The sequence below is a fragment of the Andrena cerasifolii genome, chromosome 5 (genome assembly GCF_050908995.1).
Source record: "Andrena cerasifolii isolate SP2316 chromosome 5, iyAndCera1_principal, whole genome shotgun sequence".
Lineage (NCBI taxonomy): Eukaryota > Metazoa > Arthropoda > Insecta > Hymenoptera > Andrenidae > Andrena > Andrena cerasifolii.
This window is the reverse complement of record NC_135122.1, coordinates 2,057,548-2,071,824: the sequence shown is the minus strand read 5'-3', so window position 1 is coordinate 2,071,824 and position 14,277 is coordinate 2,057,548. Positions and strand designations below refer to the sequence as shown.

At 35.3% G+C, this 14,277-nt stretch overlaps 2 protein-coding genes across 2 annotated transcripts; both read left to right on the top strand.

Moving 5' to 3' along the window:
- Positions 1 to 1,134: 1,134 nt before the first annotated feature.
- LOC143368769 (uncharacterized) lies at positions 1,135 to 4,019 on the top strand. Its single transcript, XM_076811828.1, is given in 4 exon segments — positions 1,135 to 1,152; positions 1,206 to 1,772; positions 1,774 to 3,405; positions 3,882 to 4,019. Coding segments are annotated over 3 exon segments (1,044 nt in total). The 3' UTR covers positions 2,233 to 3,405; positions 3,882 to 4,019.
- A 4,272-nt stretch (positions 4,020 to 8,291) lies between these two features.
- On the top strand, positions 8,292 to 12,158 carry LOC143368768 (uncharacterized). Its single transcript, XM_076811827.1, has 3 exons — positions 8,292 to 8,514; positions 8,871 to 9,156; positions 10,688 to 12,158. The coding sequence occupies exons 1-3, from the start codon at positions 8,292 to 8,294 to the stop codon at positions 11,841 to 11,843; spliced, it is 1,665 nt and encodes a 554-aa protein (XP_076667942.1). The 3' UTR covers positions 11,844 to 12,158.
- Positions 12,159 to 14,277: the final 2,119 nt, after the last annotated feature.

Here is a 14,277-nt window from a genome sequence, read left to right as displayed (position 1 = left end):
GTTGTGCTGGGAAATTTTCCGTTTGCGGACTCGATTTCGCTGACGTGATTCCAGAATGACCGAGTCTAGGAGGAGGCCTCGTCCATACTCACTGAAAAGTCTTTTAGTATCACTGACATATTTTCGCCGAGGCAGTGCGGAGGTACTGAGCAGAAGAAGTGGGACTTAGAAATTTTCTGCTTTGCCTTTTAGGCGTCGAGGAAATAGTCCCAGTCCAACGGTGAGTTAGGCGGCTTAGGCGTTTCAAATATCCCGCGCGAACTCAGATGTGCCAGGCGCGCGCACTTGGTTGGCTGGTCGGACGGCCAATAGGAGGGCAGGACTGTCGCGCCTCCGCCGCCGCGCTGGCTACGCCAAGATGGCGGCCTTAACTATCAGAGGTTATACACACAATATTCATTGTAATTTGCCAATAAATTGTCTGTTTACACTTCTGCTTATTTAAACGTGTGCTTTGTAACGTCCCTAATACCGTCACATGGAGGCAACACGGTGGTACAAGAAGTCTTTGCACAGTGTCAAATCGTGTGGGGGCCTGTGCGAAAGGGACGCCACGAACCTACGCCAACATGATTATCACTGAGTCCGAGTGAACCAACTAACAGGGGACCACGCGGTAGTGGACATCGCTTTTGGAACGACACTATATGGAGGTCGTAGTACTCATGTAGTATGAAAATACCATTTCGGCTTTTAGGCTGGTGGGCCTTCGTTTTCGAGATATTTTGATTTAAAGTTTTGAACGTACCTAGTAATCCAGATACATAACACATATACCCAAGAAGGTTTCGTGGCTACAACGGTAGCGCGTCAGATTGTCATGCGGGAGGTCCGGGGTTCAAGTCCCTGCAACCCGTAACTTTTTTTTTTTACAATTTTTTCCCTGGAAATATATTTTATGAATATTACGTATTACATAGTGCCGTTACATATTACTCTACGCAAATTTTAAGGTTGAAAATGCATTTATAACATAACATATTATTCTAATCACCTCTTTCACCGGTGCTTTCATATTCTTGTACTGCGAAAATATTTCATTCCGTAACTTTCGACGCCTGCGATTGTCGAGCAGGTAAAGTGTGATAACCGTTACTTCTGACCGTAAGGGTGGTCTTATATCTGCTCAAAAGAATGGCCGAATACCTGGTCGTTGGTATTTCTGTGCTTGCTAGTCAGTTTACTTCGATTTCTCGTGAGAGTAGCATCGGGAAAGTTCGTTCAAGCGTAAACACGGATTACGACAAAGAAAAATTACAAGGTATGTCAGTAGTGGTGAAGTTGCGTCTATGGAAGAGATACTTGAAGCAGCAACACGTTTCAGAAATAAGATTAAAAATTTATCCAATTATTGTACATCACAATTTATCATTAATACTGATCAAACCGGTTGCCAATATCAATCATCCATTAATAGAACATTGGCTGTCAAAGGTAGCAAATCCGTTTTTGTCAAAAGTCAAACTTTAAACAAATTAACTCACTCCTATACCGCACAATATTCTGTTACCATGTCTGGTGATATTTTGCCACATGTTTTCATATGTTTGCAAGAAACAAATAATACATTTGGACCACGAGTCCAAAAACAAGTTGATCAATTTATGAAAACATATCCAAATACTGTAGTAACGTGCAGTAAATCGGGGAAACTAACAAAGCAATTATATGCGCAATATTTGACAAATATTGTCAAACCATATGTTCAAGACAACAAATTTTTATTAATTATAGATTCGTGGGGGGGGGGGAGGGAGGGGACAGACCGGCGATGTCTACGACGAAATATTTCCTAGAGATAATAATAATACGAACTGGACATTGGCTATTATACCGCCAAAATGTACACCGCTAGTACAGCCCTGCGATGTCTATTTCTATAGACAAGTAAAAATTTTTATTAAGAAATTACAGCATTGTACATTTTTAATGGAGAATCAGCGAGAACTGACACAGAGAGAGGACGCGGTAAAAATTCATTCACTGCTGCACCATCAAATCACTGCACCAATATTCAAACCCATGATTCGATACGCATGGTACGCGGCAGGATTAATAGATCATGAAAAACCTACATTTCAGAATTTAAATCAAGTTTGTTTTCCAGCGAATTTATTATATTGCGAATGCAAAAAAATATCACTTTTAAAATGTGCGTGGTGTTTTAAAGAATTATGTTTTGTATGTGTGTTTGACCAATACCACCCCAAGCATTGTACACAAAATAATTAAATAAACGAAATATTCATGAAATCGTTGTCAAGACTTACTAGTGATGGGCACCATCGAATAATTTAAAGTATCGACTACTTACTATTTAGTTGCGACATATTATCGACTATGTAGTCGATAGTTTTTAGTCGATTGAAATTTCAGTTTAGTGGTTAGCAGTGGTGTGGTTATGTTTAGATCATGGTGCGTTACGCCGCAACAATTTGTGTATTTCTTCCTTCACCTAGAATAAATATGGGTATATTATGGATTTAAGTATAAAAGAATTTCATCTAAAAAATTGTTTAAAGAAATATCTGATATTTTGACCTACGCCGTTATTCCATATTAAAATTTAAAAAAATTAATTGATTTAAATTTTTTGTGGACAATCTATTTCTCCTTTCGGACATAATCTGGCCAGCTTTCGAAAATATTCTTTTTGAGGGTACAGAAGTTGCAGGTGTACATAAATATTTTTCGCTTATTTTTTTTAATTCGGGCATTGTGTGTCTATGGGTCTTCCAAAATTCTATAGGGTTACTTTTAATGTTTTCATACGGCAGTTCTAAATATTGCTTTGTTATATTTTCTGCACTTTCTAAAGGCGTGGAGCATTGTCTGGTTAAGTGCGAAACTTTATTTAAATAAAAATTCCAGAATCCTGAATTTTGATCCGGTGACTCTTCGTCTTGTTGTGGATTTATAACCCTATTTTCATTATTCATAACATTTAATAAAGTTTTAATTTCTGAATGTATGGCTGTCTTTGCTGTTTGTGCGTTAATATTATTTTGAAAAACTGCTGTTTTGAATCGGGGGTCTAGTATAGTTGCTGCACGTGTAATTTTATTTGTCTCTATGTAATCAAATCTAATATCAATATTATTTAATAAATTAATTTTCAATAAATGTCCAGACCTTGTCGTGGGTGTAATATTTTCGATAGCATTTTGAATACCAGTTATTAATGGCACAATTTTGGAGGCTGTGGAATATTTTTCGGCACTAAGATCTGTGGTTATATATTCTATCGGTTTTAATAATGGTATCACGTCTTCTATCATTTCCCACTGTTCCTCATTTAATGTTTCAGAAGATCTGGGAAATTTTGGTAATGATACCACAGCGGCAGATAAAGGAACTCTCAACGCAAATAATCTCTCCAACATTATAAGAGAGGAGTTCCATCGAGTATGAATGTCCTGATTTAATTTTAGGTGCTGTAATTCCATTTGGGCTTGTATCGCTCTTAATTTGTCTGCGGCAGTAACACTAGTTTTAAAATGGGTGACTATGGAACGGCAAGTTTTTAATGTGCTAACGATATCTGGAATAGCACTAATTGAGTCATTCACAACTAAGTTTAACGTGTGTGCTGCACATGGCAAATGTAAGTAACCCAGACTACGTACAGCACCTATCATATTTGCAGCATTATCAGTTACAACTGCAACAGTTTTATCTGCTGTATTAAATTCTGTTAAAGTATCTTGTATTATACTTGTTATATATTAAATTGTATGTCTTTCATCTAAAACGCTAGTGGCTAATACGTTCGTATATAGTTTGTCTTGAAGAATGTAATGACTAGTAACCGTGAGAAAAGATTGTGTGTTTAAATTTGACCAGATATCTGTTGTAATGGAGACGTACGTTGTTTGTTGCAGGTTTTGCAAAATTTTATTTTTAGTGTCAGCATATACTTGCGGTAAAATGGAACGTCCCAAAGTTCGTCGAGTTGGCAATTGATAGCGAGGTTCCAGTTCTTTGACGAATTCAATAAATCCTTTATCCTCAACAATACTTAAAGTTTGTAAGTCTTTACATATCATGGCTACCACCAGATTATTTAATTTCATAATTTTTGTTTGAGGCAGATCATTTGAAATTGTCCTTAAGGTCAATTGCCTCAAATGTACCTGCGGTCTTTGCGCTGTAGTTGGTAAGTCAGCATTTTGAGCTCTAAGATATGCATTCGAAGTGGATGCCACAGGTGTTATATCTTGTATTACTGTTCCAGGTATAACAGGTTCATCGATGTCTATCGACTCTGCTGCTTCTTGATCCCGCTCTCGATTCGCTTCAAGCACTGTAAAATGTTTGCGTTTCAAGTGTTCATGCAAATTGCTAGTGTTTCCTGCATTTTTATATTCTCTTTTACATAAGAGACACATCGCAGTAGTTGGTGTCTTTTTTTTCAAAATATTTCCATACTAGTGAGCGCTTTTGTCGATACATATTGTATTATATACACTAGCAACTATATACACACTACTAACTACACTATATATACACTATTAATGAAAATCACTATAGTTTATTAAATAGTTTATAATACTGTATAAGTAATAGTTTATTAAACACTTTATTACACTATTCAAACAATGGTTTATTGGAATTATTTAAATACTGAGTACTGAGAAAGACAGTGCTTTTAAAATTGGTTTAGAACTACTTAATTTTTTAGAAAATTAGAACTCTATACGCTGATGCTGACACGTTCAAATCTACGCTCTAACTAAACCCCGATCGTACTGAACTTGTATCGAGGCATTTGTTTATTTTACTTGTGACGTAGCGGACTGCGTTAATGGGATCCTTTGACTGGAAAGGATACTTTAGATACCTAGCTCTGTTCTCTGTTGCAAGGAAAGTCACATAGGAAAGTACGTTCCACAATAATAATTTCTCCCAGTTATATGTAACTTTCTTTACTTTCTTCAATTTTGATTGTTAAAACATAGTATTTCAAAATTTCTTATTTTTAATAATTTATAAGTATTTTAATGTTGTCGGTATTATACGGTATATAGGACAGGATAAATATAATTATAAAATATTGCTTTTTATAGGATGTAATTAATTTATTAACATAAGCAACAATATAAATACAAAACGTTACTAAACTTCTGAAAGAAATAATATAATACGTATTAAAATATTATTAAAATGATATTACTAATATTAATATCAAATATTAATAGATATATATATATATATATATATATATATATATATATATATATATATATAATTATAGAATACTATTTTTCCTATAAATTATTATTTATGTTTTAATAGTAATATAATATTAATACAAGATATTAATGAACTCCTGAAAAATAATATAATCAATAAAATAATTCGAAAATTACAGCAAACACCAATGAGCGACTACATGTTCAGATTAGAAAGAATGGTATAGCGACAACGAGGCCTGACAGTGTTAAATACGCCACGACAGTCATAAATTACTTCAAGCCCTTGAAAAGCGAACGTTGCGCGCTTACGAAAACAAAGGGGCTTATTCGGACGGAAAAATCATTCTTTTCAGCTGACGAGTATCGGCAGTATTTTTTGAAATTATTGATTCAACATTAAAAATATTTACGCCTTATTCATTTGCGTTTTTATCCTTTCTTCTTACAATACTATTACAATAATATTACTATACAATAATAAAAACATTGTAAAACAATTAAAGAATTATTCTTTTATTTTCGTTAGAAATAATACTAGTCCACCCTTGCTTCCCGTAATATTTAGATTTTTAGATGCTTTCATCATCAAGTGACAGTGCCAAATTCTGAGATAATACGTTATAAAGTAGTTGTGGTTTGTCTTCTTCACTTTTAATACGTACAATTTCTTATTAATGTAAAAGAGAAATGAAAGTATTCGTGCACTCTAGAAAAGTAAATGACATTTTTAAAATGAAACTTTTAGAATTACTGGAGAAGATAATGCATAAAAAGCTATTTGAGAAAATTACAATTATTTGTATCGCGAAATAAATAATAAAAAACACCTCCACTTTTTCATCTAATCCTTTAATGAAAATCAAAATACTGTCTTTCGTTAATATCAGTAAGTTGTATGCATGTTGACAATCTCATTAAAATTGGTTAACGTTACTATGAAATACAAACTATTAAAAGTGGTGAAAATCACAATTTCTTACAATATTCGCCCAATAACTGTGTAAATCTAGTAGGGTTGCACTAGTTTCCATTATACATAATCGAATATACACATGTTTAACGAATGAATTATTCGATACCGCTAACGAATGAATCTATTATGTATTTGATATAGTAAATCTCGTGATAAAATCTATTCAAAATTCCCGCCGTTGACCTATAACATAAATAAATTAATTAATTTAAAGCATTTTTATTGCTTGAACGAAAATGAATTTTCCAGCGAAAAATCGCGTTTTATTTTCAAAGTGCCGCCATTTTGTCAATTTTCAACTTTTTTTTCACTTTTCAAGGTCCATCGACAAACTGTATTCATAAAGAGTAAGGAATATTTCTGTATTTTTATTTCAGATGAGTACAAAAGGAACAAGAGCATCCGCCAATTCAGACGTTCGACGCCGAGACACTGTACATATACCGTTCTACTTCTGCTTTACACTTTTTTTACAACTAAAAAAAAAATATTTTTACATAGTTTAATCAACAACTAATAAAACCGCATAGCTCTGAATGCGATTTAATAAATATTTTCTTTAAAATAAATTCCCAAAAATTCCTTTATTTTCGGTAATCTACACCAGGATCCCCCTTAAAGTTTTACGTGAGCGCCAAGTGGCCGGTTTTTGCGCCCATACATTTGCCACTACTCATATGCCTATAACTTCGGGAATTTTACGAATTTCAACAAATCCTTTTAAACACGTATTCCTAAAAGGTTGAACACTCGAAAAATCAAATAAAAAAATCGATTTTTAGACTGGAACCTCCCCTTAAAATCGATTTTTTTATTTGATTTTTCCAATGTTCAACCTTTTAGAAATACGTGTTTAAAAGGATTTATTGAAATTCGTAAAATTCCCGAAGCTATAGACATTTGAGTAGCGGCAAATCCATGGGTAAAACGCGGCCACTCGGCGCTTAGGGTGTCGTCGATTTTCGACGGTTTATAATAGGTAAATTTTTATGATTGCCGAAGGCGACAATGGAAACTCGGTTATTAGGGGTCAGGTAAAATGTCTCATTTAGTTGTGTTTTTTCAAAATCACTTAGTCCAATCAGTTTTCCTTATGCTCTCTTGGCGAAAGGAGCAGTCTTGTGCTACAATGTCTAAGTGCTCGAAAAAAGGTAATCGTAGTGTCTTTGAACGTGCAGCTAAATCACGGAAAAGGAAATTTCACGGTAATCAGTATACTATCGAACAGCATATATCGTTCGCAAGTACGTCGACTGAGAAGTTGAAGGAATTAATGTATGATGACATACTTGTTGATCCTTCCCATGGCTACGTGATCATAAATGTTATATCCGTTTTTACATTCATTTCCCAGCATTTGCAATGTAAAACTTGCAAAAGGGATATAAAATTTTTACGCAGTCATGATGGTGGATTAGGGTTCAGATTAAACATTGCGTGTAATTGTGGTACAAAGAACATTGAGTCCAGTCCTCTCGTAAGTAAAGCGTACGAAATAAATCGTCGTATTGTGTTTGTGATGCGATTATTAGGAGTAGGCTTACAAAGATTGAATTTATTTTGTTCCATGATGGACATTTGTCACGGTCTTTCGAACACCGCGTATTATGCTGTGCTTCAAACTTTACATTACGGTGCAAAAAGTGTGTTCGAACTAGTACGAGACGAAGCATGTAAAGAAGAAATTAGAACACGGAAGAAGGAAACGAGCCATTGCACTTGAGTGTGTCGGGAGATGGATCGTGGAAGAAGCGAGGGTTTTCTTCATTATTTGGAGTGGCATCCTTAGTGGGAAAATACTGTAATAAAGTTGTGGACGTTGTTGTAAAATCTGCCTTTCAATCTTGTGCCAACTGGAAAAAAATGGAAGATACACCCCAATATGATGAATGGAAAGAGTCCCACGCTGAAGAGTGAACAGCTAATCATATAGGTAGTGTAGGTAAAATGGCAGTTGAAGCTGTAGTAGAAATGTTTCTTCGTTCTGAGAAACTGCACGGTGTCAAATACATCATTATATCGGCGATGGAGACACAAAGACTTTCAAAGCCATTGTGGATAAAAACCCGTACCAAGATGTCATCGTGACCAATAAGGAATGTGTGGGGCATGTACAGAAAAGGATGGGGATTCGACTACGAGCGGCCAAGAAAGCCCATACAGGTATCGGAGGAAAGGGTGTAGGCAAATTGACAAATGTAATGATAACTAGATTGACCCAGTATTATGGCATGGCTATTAGAAGAAATCCTAATTCTGCTGAAGACATGAAGAAAGCAGTGTGGGCAACCTATTATCATATGTCTTCAACGGATGCCCATCCACATCATGTATATTGTCCAAAAGGTCAGAAAAGTTGGTGTAAGTGGCAACGTGCTGCAGCAATGGGTGAACTGGACTCATTTCAACATCCCCCCCCCCCCCCCAATGACACGGTTCTGGAAGCTATACGACCTGTTTACGAGGATCTATCATCGAATAATTTATTACAACTGATGGAACAGTCTCGTTGATGGGGTGCTGTTGCCCATACGCGCAGCCCTGGCGGGGATAGATGGAGAGAGGGGGAGATACGCAAGCGTCACGCGATATAGAAAGCGAGTACAAAGATTATTCTTATATCTGATTTTATAGTATTATATGTACAGGGCAGTAACCCTTGGTAGTAATAAACGGATTCATAAGTGCATTCGTAATACGAGAGAGTGAGTTACTCATAAGACCCCGTCAACAACGTTGCACTGGAGGCAATACCCAAAACAATAACGAAAGCTTCAACGCATGTGTTTGGACTTTGGCTCTGAAGCATCTCCATTGTGGAGCTCAAACAGTGGAAATAGCAACATATTTGGCTGTTTGTACGTTCAATAATGGTTATACACCATTATTAAAATTAATGAACGCGCTAGGACTACATGTAGGACCACGTGCTAAAATGTTTGCGGAGGACGCCGACCGTCAGCGCACAGCCGCCGCTGCTAATAAGCGGTTATGTTGATTCTGATTTGGGAGGTCATGATGAAAATGATAGGAGAAGTACAACAGGATACTTGCTTCAATTATTTGAACGATGCACAATATGTTGGTCGACAAAAAGACAAGCATCGGTAGCTACATCTACTGAAGCAGAGTATATAGCACTTTTTGAAGCTGTAAGAGAAACCTTGTGGCTAAAATCCTTAGCAGTTCGTATTAATATAGATATTACAAAACCAATTATAATATATGAGGATAATAACGGCTCCATAAGTATAGCTAAGAATCCAAATAATCACAAGAAATCAAAGCATATAGATATCAAATATCATTTTTCAAGAGAGCAAGTAGAGAAAAATGTTAAACTAAAATTTGTCCCTACAGAAAGTCAGGTAGCCGATGTACTAACAAAACCATTATCGGCACCAAAATTTGTGGAATTCAGGACAAGAATGGGTTTGGAATAATGAAGTTATACATTGATGTGCACAGATAAAAATAATTATAATTCTAGAAAATAAGTTGTAATTATGGTCTGATTAGGTTTTCCTGGGTTTCCCTAATCCCGTGCAACAAATGTTGGGCCATGTGTAATTTCAAGGAGACGGCAAGGAAAGAAATGTTCCTTTCGTATTGAGTATCGTTTTAATTTAGTATTAGTGCTTCTACTATTATAATTACAAATAACTATGTATAGTGATTGTTTGAGAACAGTTGATTCATTTTTGAGGGGGCGTGTTGGATTACTATAATTATTAAAAGGCAAAAATGATTCAACTTTCAGGGAAACCTGAATATAGTAAAAGATAATGATACGTCTGTAGAGCGTCTTTTTCTTTCAATATCTGGCAACGGTGATAAAACAGTCCGTTGTTAGAGAAGAGCTCACTTCTGTTCGGTATACCGTCATAGGAAGACATTCTTTCCTAGCCGTTAAATAAAATTAAAATATAAAACTAAAAGGCTCATTTATTTAATAACCAATTTCCAATAGATATTCCTACTATTTTTCTCGAGAATACCGAAAACACTGAAAGAAAAATTTGTTTTAACCCATCGTATATAAATACTTTCCTACGCTAGGCTATTGTTTCGAAAACACGTGCGTGCGGACTGACAATGGGATCCGTGTAGTTCCAAGCGGTGTGCACTATCGTAAGTTTTATTTTTTTGTTAACTGTTCCCAAAATCTCTCCACATTTTTGAAAAAGGCGTTTATTATTTGAAGACTTGACGAATCGAATGGTATTTTTTTCAAGCCGGACCGCGGGTGGGAACGACGTCAAATCGCGATTTGGAAGTTTGACATCGATTACTGTTAAGTTTATTAACAATAAACAAAATATTCTATATATAGTTTGAGAAGGCCTTCCTTCAGCTTTAAAATGAACCCAAGACGGTGGCATTATCTTTAAAAATGACCGAGATATTACAGTTTAAGTGATGACGCGTCAGCTGATTTTGTTTGAATTTTCAAAACTTTAACAAATTGGACTTGGAAAACGGTGCGCAGTAAGATCACCAAACAATTGACATCTTCCAGCTTATTGAACAAGTGGAAGAAAGTAGTGGAGAACAATGGAAGCGTTAGAGATAAGTATATTTTTATTAATAATTGGACATATGACAGATTCATAGAAGCGCGTTCTTTAAACCGTCAAGTCACTACACGTTCTTTACAACAATGGGCAATTCAAGCGGCTAATCAATTCTTATCAAATTCTTTTCATTTTTCAGCCTCACATACATGGGTCACTAAATTCAAACTCCGAAACAGAATTACTCAACGTAAAGTTACGCGCTTTGTGAGCAAAAAAGATACAATCTCATTTCAGGATACTCTTCAAGCAGCGCAAGTTTTTCAGGATCAGGTACGCGATGTAATACCTTCATTCGACGATAGGCTAGTCATAAATACGGATCAAACTGGTTGTGAATATAAAATAGAGTTAAAGCGCACGTTGTCATACAAGGGTGAGAAAATTACAGAGGTTGCTACGGGTAGTTTAAATAAGATGACTCATTCATATACCGCACAGTACGCGATCACATTTTCTGGAGAAATATTACCAAAAGTTTTCATTTGTTTACAAGAAGCGGGTGGTAGCTTTGGTCCGCGCGTGGGAGCGAGTGTACGGGAGCAAATGGAAATTTTTGGTAACGTTTTCGTAACGTGTACAAAATCGGGGAAATTACAATCGGACATATATGAACAATTTTTGGACACTATTATAAAACCATACGTTGGTCGAGACAAGTTTTTACTTATTTTAGATTCTTGGGGTGGTCAAACTAATCCATCCTTGTATGACAGCAAATTCCGTGACCCAACATCAAATAATACTCCTACATGCACTTTAAAAGTAATACCGCCTAAATGCACACCGTTATGCCAACCCTGCGACGTATACTTTTTCCGTCGAATTAAAAATTTCATTGCCAGATTACAAAATGCCCAGACACTAGTTTCCGAAAATAGAGACATAACAGATCGAGCGAATATTATCAAAACACACGCCATTATTCACAACCAGTTGTCTGCGCCTATATTTAAGGACATGCTATTATATGCATGGTATGCGTCAAAATTATCCAGCGAAAAGAAAGTATTTTGTAATGTCAATCAGGTTTGTTTTCCCATTAATCTAAAAGAGATGACATGTAGTTGTAATAACCCGTGTTTAATTAAATGCGCGTAGTGTTTATGCGGCTTTTGTTTTATTTGTTTCTATGATAATATGCATATAAAGGATTGTCCGAAACAGGGAAATGCACAGGAACTTCAAATTTAACAGCGATTCATTAATACATATTTCCATTCTTATAGGTATGCTCGCTATGCTGTTTATATTTTACTGCGTATTGTGTATCTTACTATTTGCGTAATTTATATTGTACCACACATTGCGATATTTACATTAGATTAGGTGTTACGTTACTTGTATTATATTATACGTGTTATTAAAAATTGTAGTCCACATCCTATACTTTATAATTCTTATATATTATTTATATAACAGTGAGTAAAAAAAGGAATAAGAAATAGAAATGCAGTTGGAAAAAAATAAAACTTCCATTGCCGAGTCTTGAACGTACGACCTCTAGAACATGAACCTGCGGCGTAACGCTCGCAGCTACAACAGCTTCTGTTAAGAACTTGATTATTTTCTTATATCTAGTAACCTGTATATGTTTAAAGCCATTTTTTATAAAAACGGCTAGCGAGATACCCCTAATGCTTTGCACTTTTTTAATGCCCATCGGCCCCCATAATTTGAGCCCCGTCTCGTTCAAAAAGCGCTCGTCCGGATCGCGACCTTCCCTTGTAAGACATTGAACATCACACGAAAGACTTATTTTATGAAAAATGTACAAAAGTTCGACGCACAAGTTGCTCTGACACGTTAAAAACGCCGCAAGAATCAGTTTTTGATTTTTCTAACTACGGCGCACCAAATCAAAAAATCTGAAAAAAATCCAAGATAATAGTAATAGTAATATGTACTTACCGTAAAAATATAAAAGTGGTGCCAAGATTGCGTGAATACGAAATCGGCATTTTTCCGCATTTTTTTCAGTTTATCATTTTTCATAACGTGAATTTTCAATTTAAAAATCTGAAAAAATTCTATAATATGTGCCTAGATAACTGCTATATCTCTGATTTTTTTCAAAATTTTTCATGCAATAGGGTAGCAGAAATTGAGAAAAAACATGTTTTTCAATTTTTGCCCTTTACTACCCCCCAGATCAAGATATCAACTTGAAAATTGCCAAAAATAGTTCTTTTTTGATAAGCTATCGAATGACCCATCGCAACTCGAATTTGGCTCTGGGGCAATTTTGAACACCTTATGCGGCTATACCCTTTACACGGGAAAATCTACGTCAGGTCGCGAAATAAACCAGGGTGAACGGGTTGTAAAAGATTTGGTTGTTGCGTATAAAGGGTCGGGTAGAAACATTACCATGGACAACTTTTTTACAACGGTTCCCTTAGCGAAAGCTCTATTATCTTGGAAGTTGGCGATTGTAGGCACAATAAGAAAAAACAAAAAATACATCCCAAAGAAATGGTACCATCCAAATCACGCGAAGAGTATTCTTCCTTATTTGGGTACCATGAAAATATTACACTTTGCTCGTACGTGCCGAAAAAGGAAAAAGCCGTTATAGTATTGTCAACGATGCATACTGGCAATGCTGTTTCTGGGCCAAAAAGGAAACCAGAAATTATTGAATTTTACTAATTATACCATTACCATTAATTATTGAATTTTATTATATAATTTCAATAGAAATTATTGAATTTTACTAATTATACCCATTTACCATTAATTAGAAATTATTTTAATTTTTAATCAAACAAAATCTGGCGTTGACACAATGGATCAAATGTTAGGGAGGTATACCACAAAAAGACGAACTACTCGATGGCCGCTAGCACTCTTTTATAACATACTAGGTATTGCCGCTCTTTCCTCCTACATTATATATCTCTCCAATAATAGCATGTTACATATGAGAACAAATGACCGTCGTATATTTTTACGCCAATTAGGAGAAGAACTTTGTATTACAACCATTCAAAATCGAGCCTCAAATGTCCAAATAATGCGACACTTTTCTACCAAATTAGCAATAGATAGTATATTACTTCCATCCCGCACAATAAATGTTCCGTCTACGAGTTCTGCACAACCGTCGATTTTATTAGATGCAAGTGGAAGAAAAAAAGTTGTAGGATGTTGCCATATATGCCACGCAGATCCCGCTAAAAAACGTAGGAAAACTAGAAAAAATTGCCAGAAGTGCTCACAACCAGTTTGCGATGAGCACGCAAACACAATTACAATATGCAAAAATTGTTCTGTTGTTAATTAATCATTGTAATTTAAATTATTTGTTTGAATAAATAAGTAGCATTAAGAATTGTGTGTCCTGTATAATTTACTTCTAAAATTTCCATTCATAATTCGCCTAATTATAATTTATACTATATGGGTGTACCCGGTTGTGCGACAAGCGTATAAATAAGTTTAGAGCTTAGTTACTTCAAATATTTGAGATAGATTCTTTTCACAAAACGTTAATCGATGTAAAAGTGTCCAAAGAATGGGGATTCGAAACGAT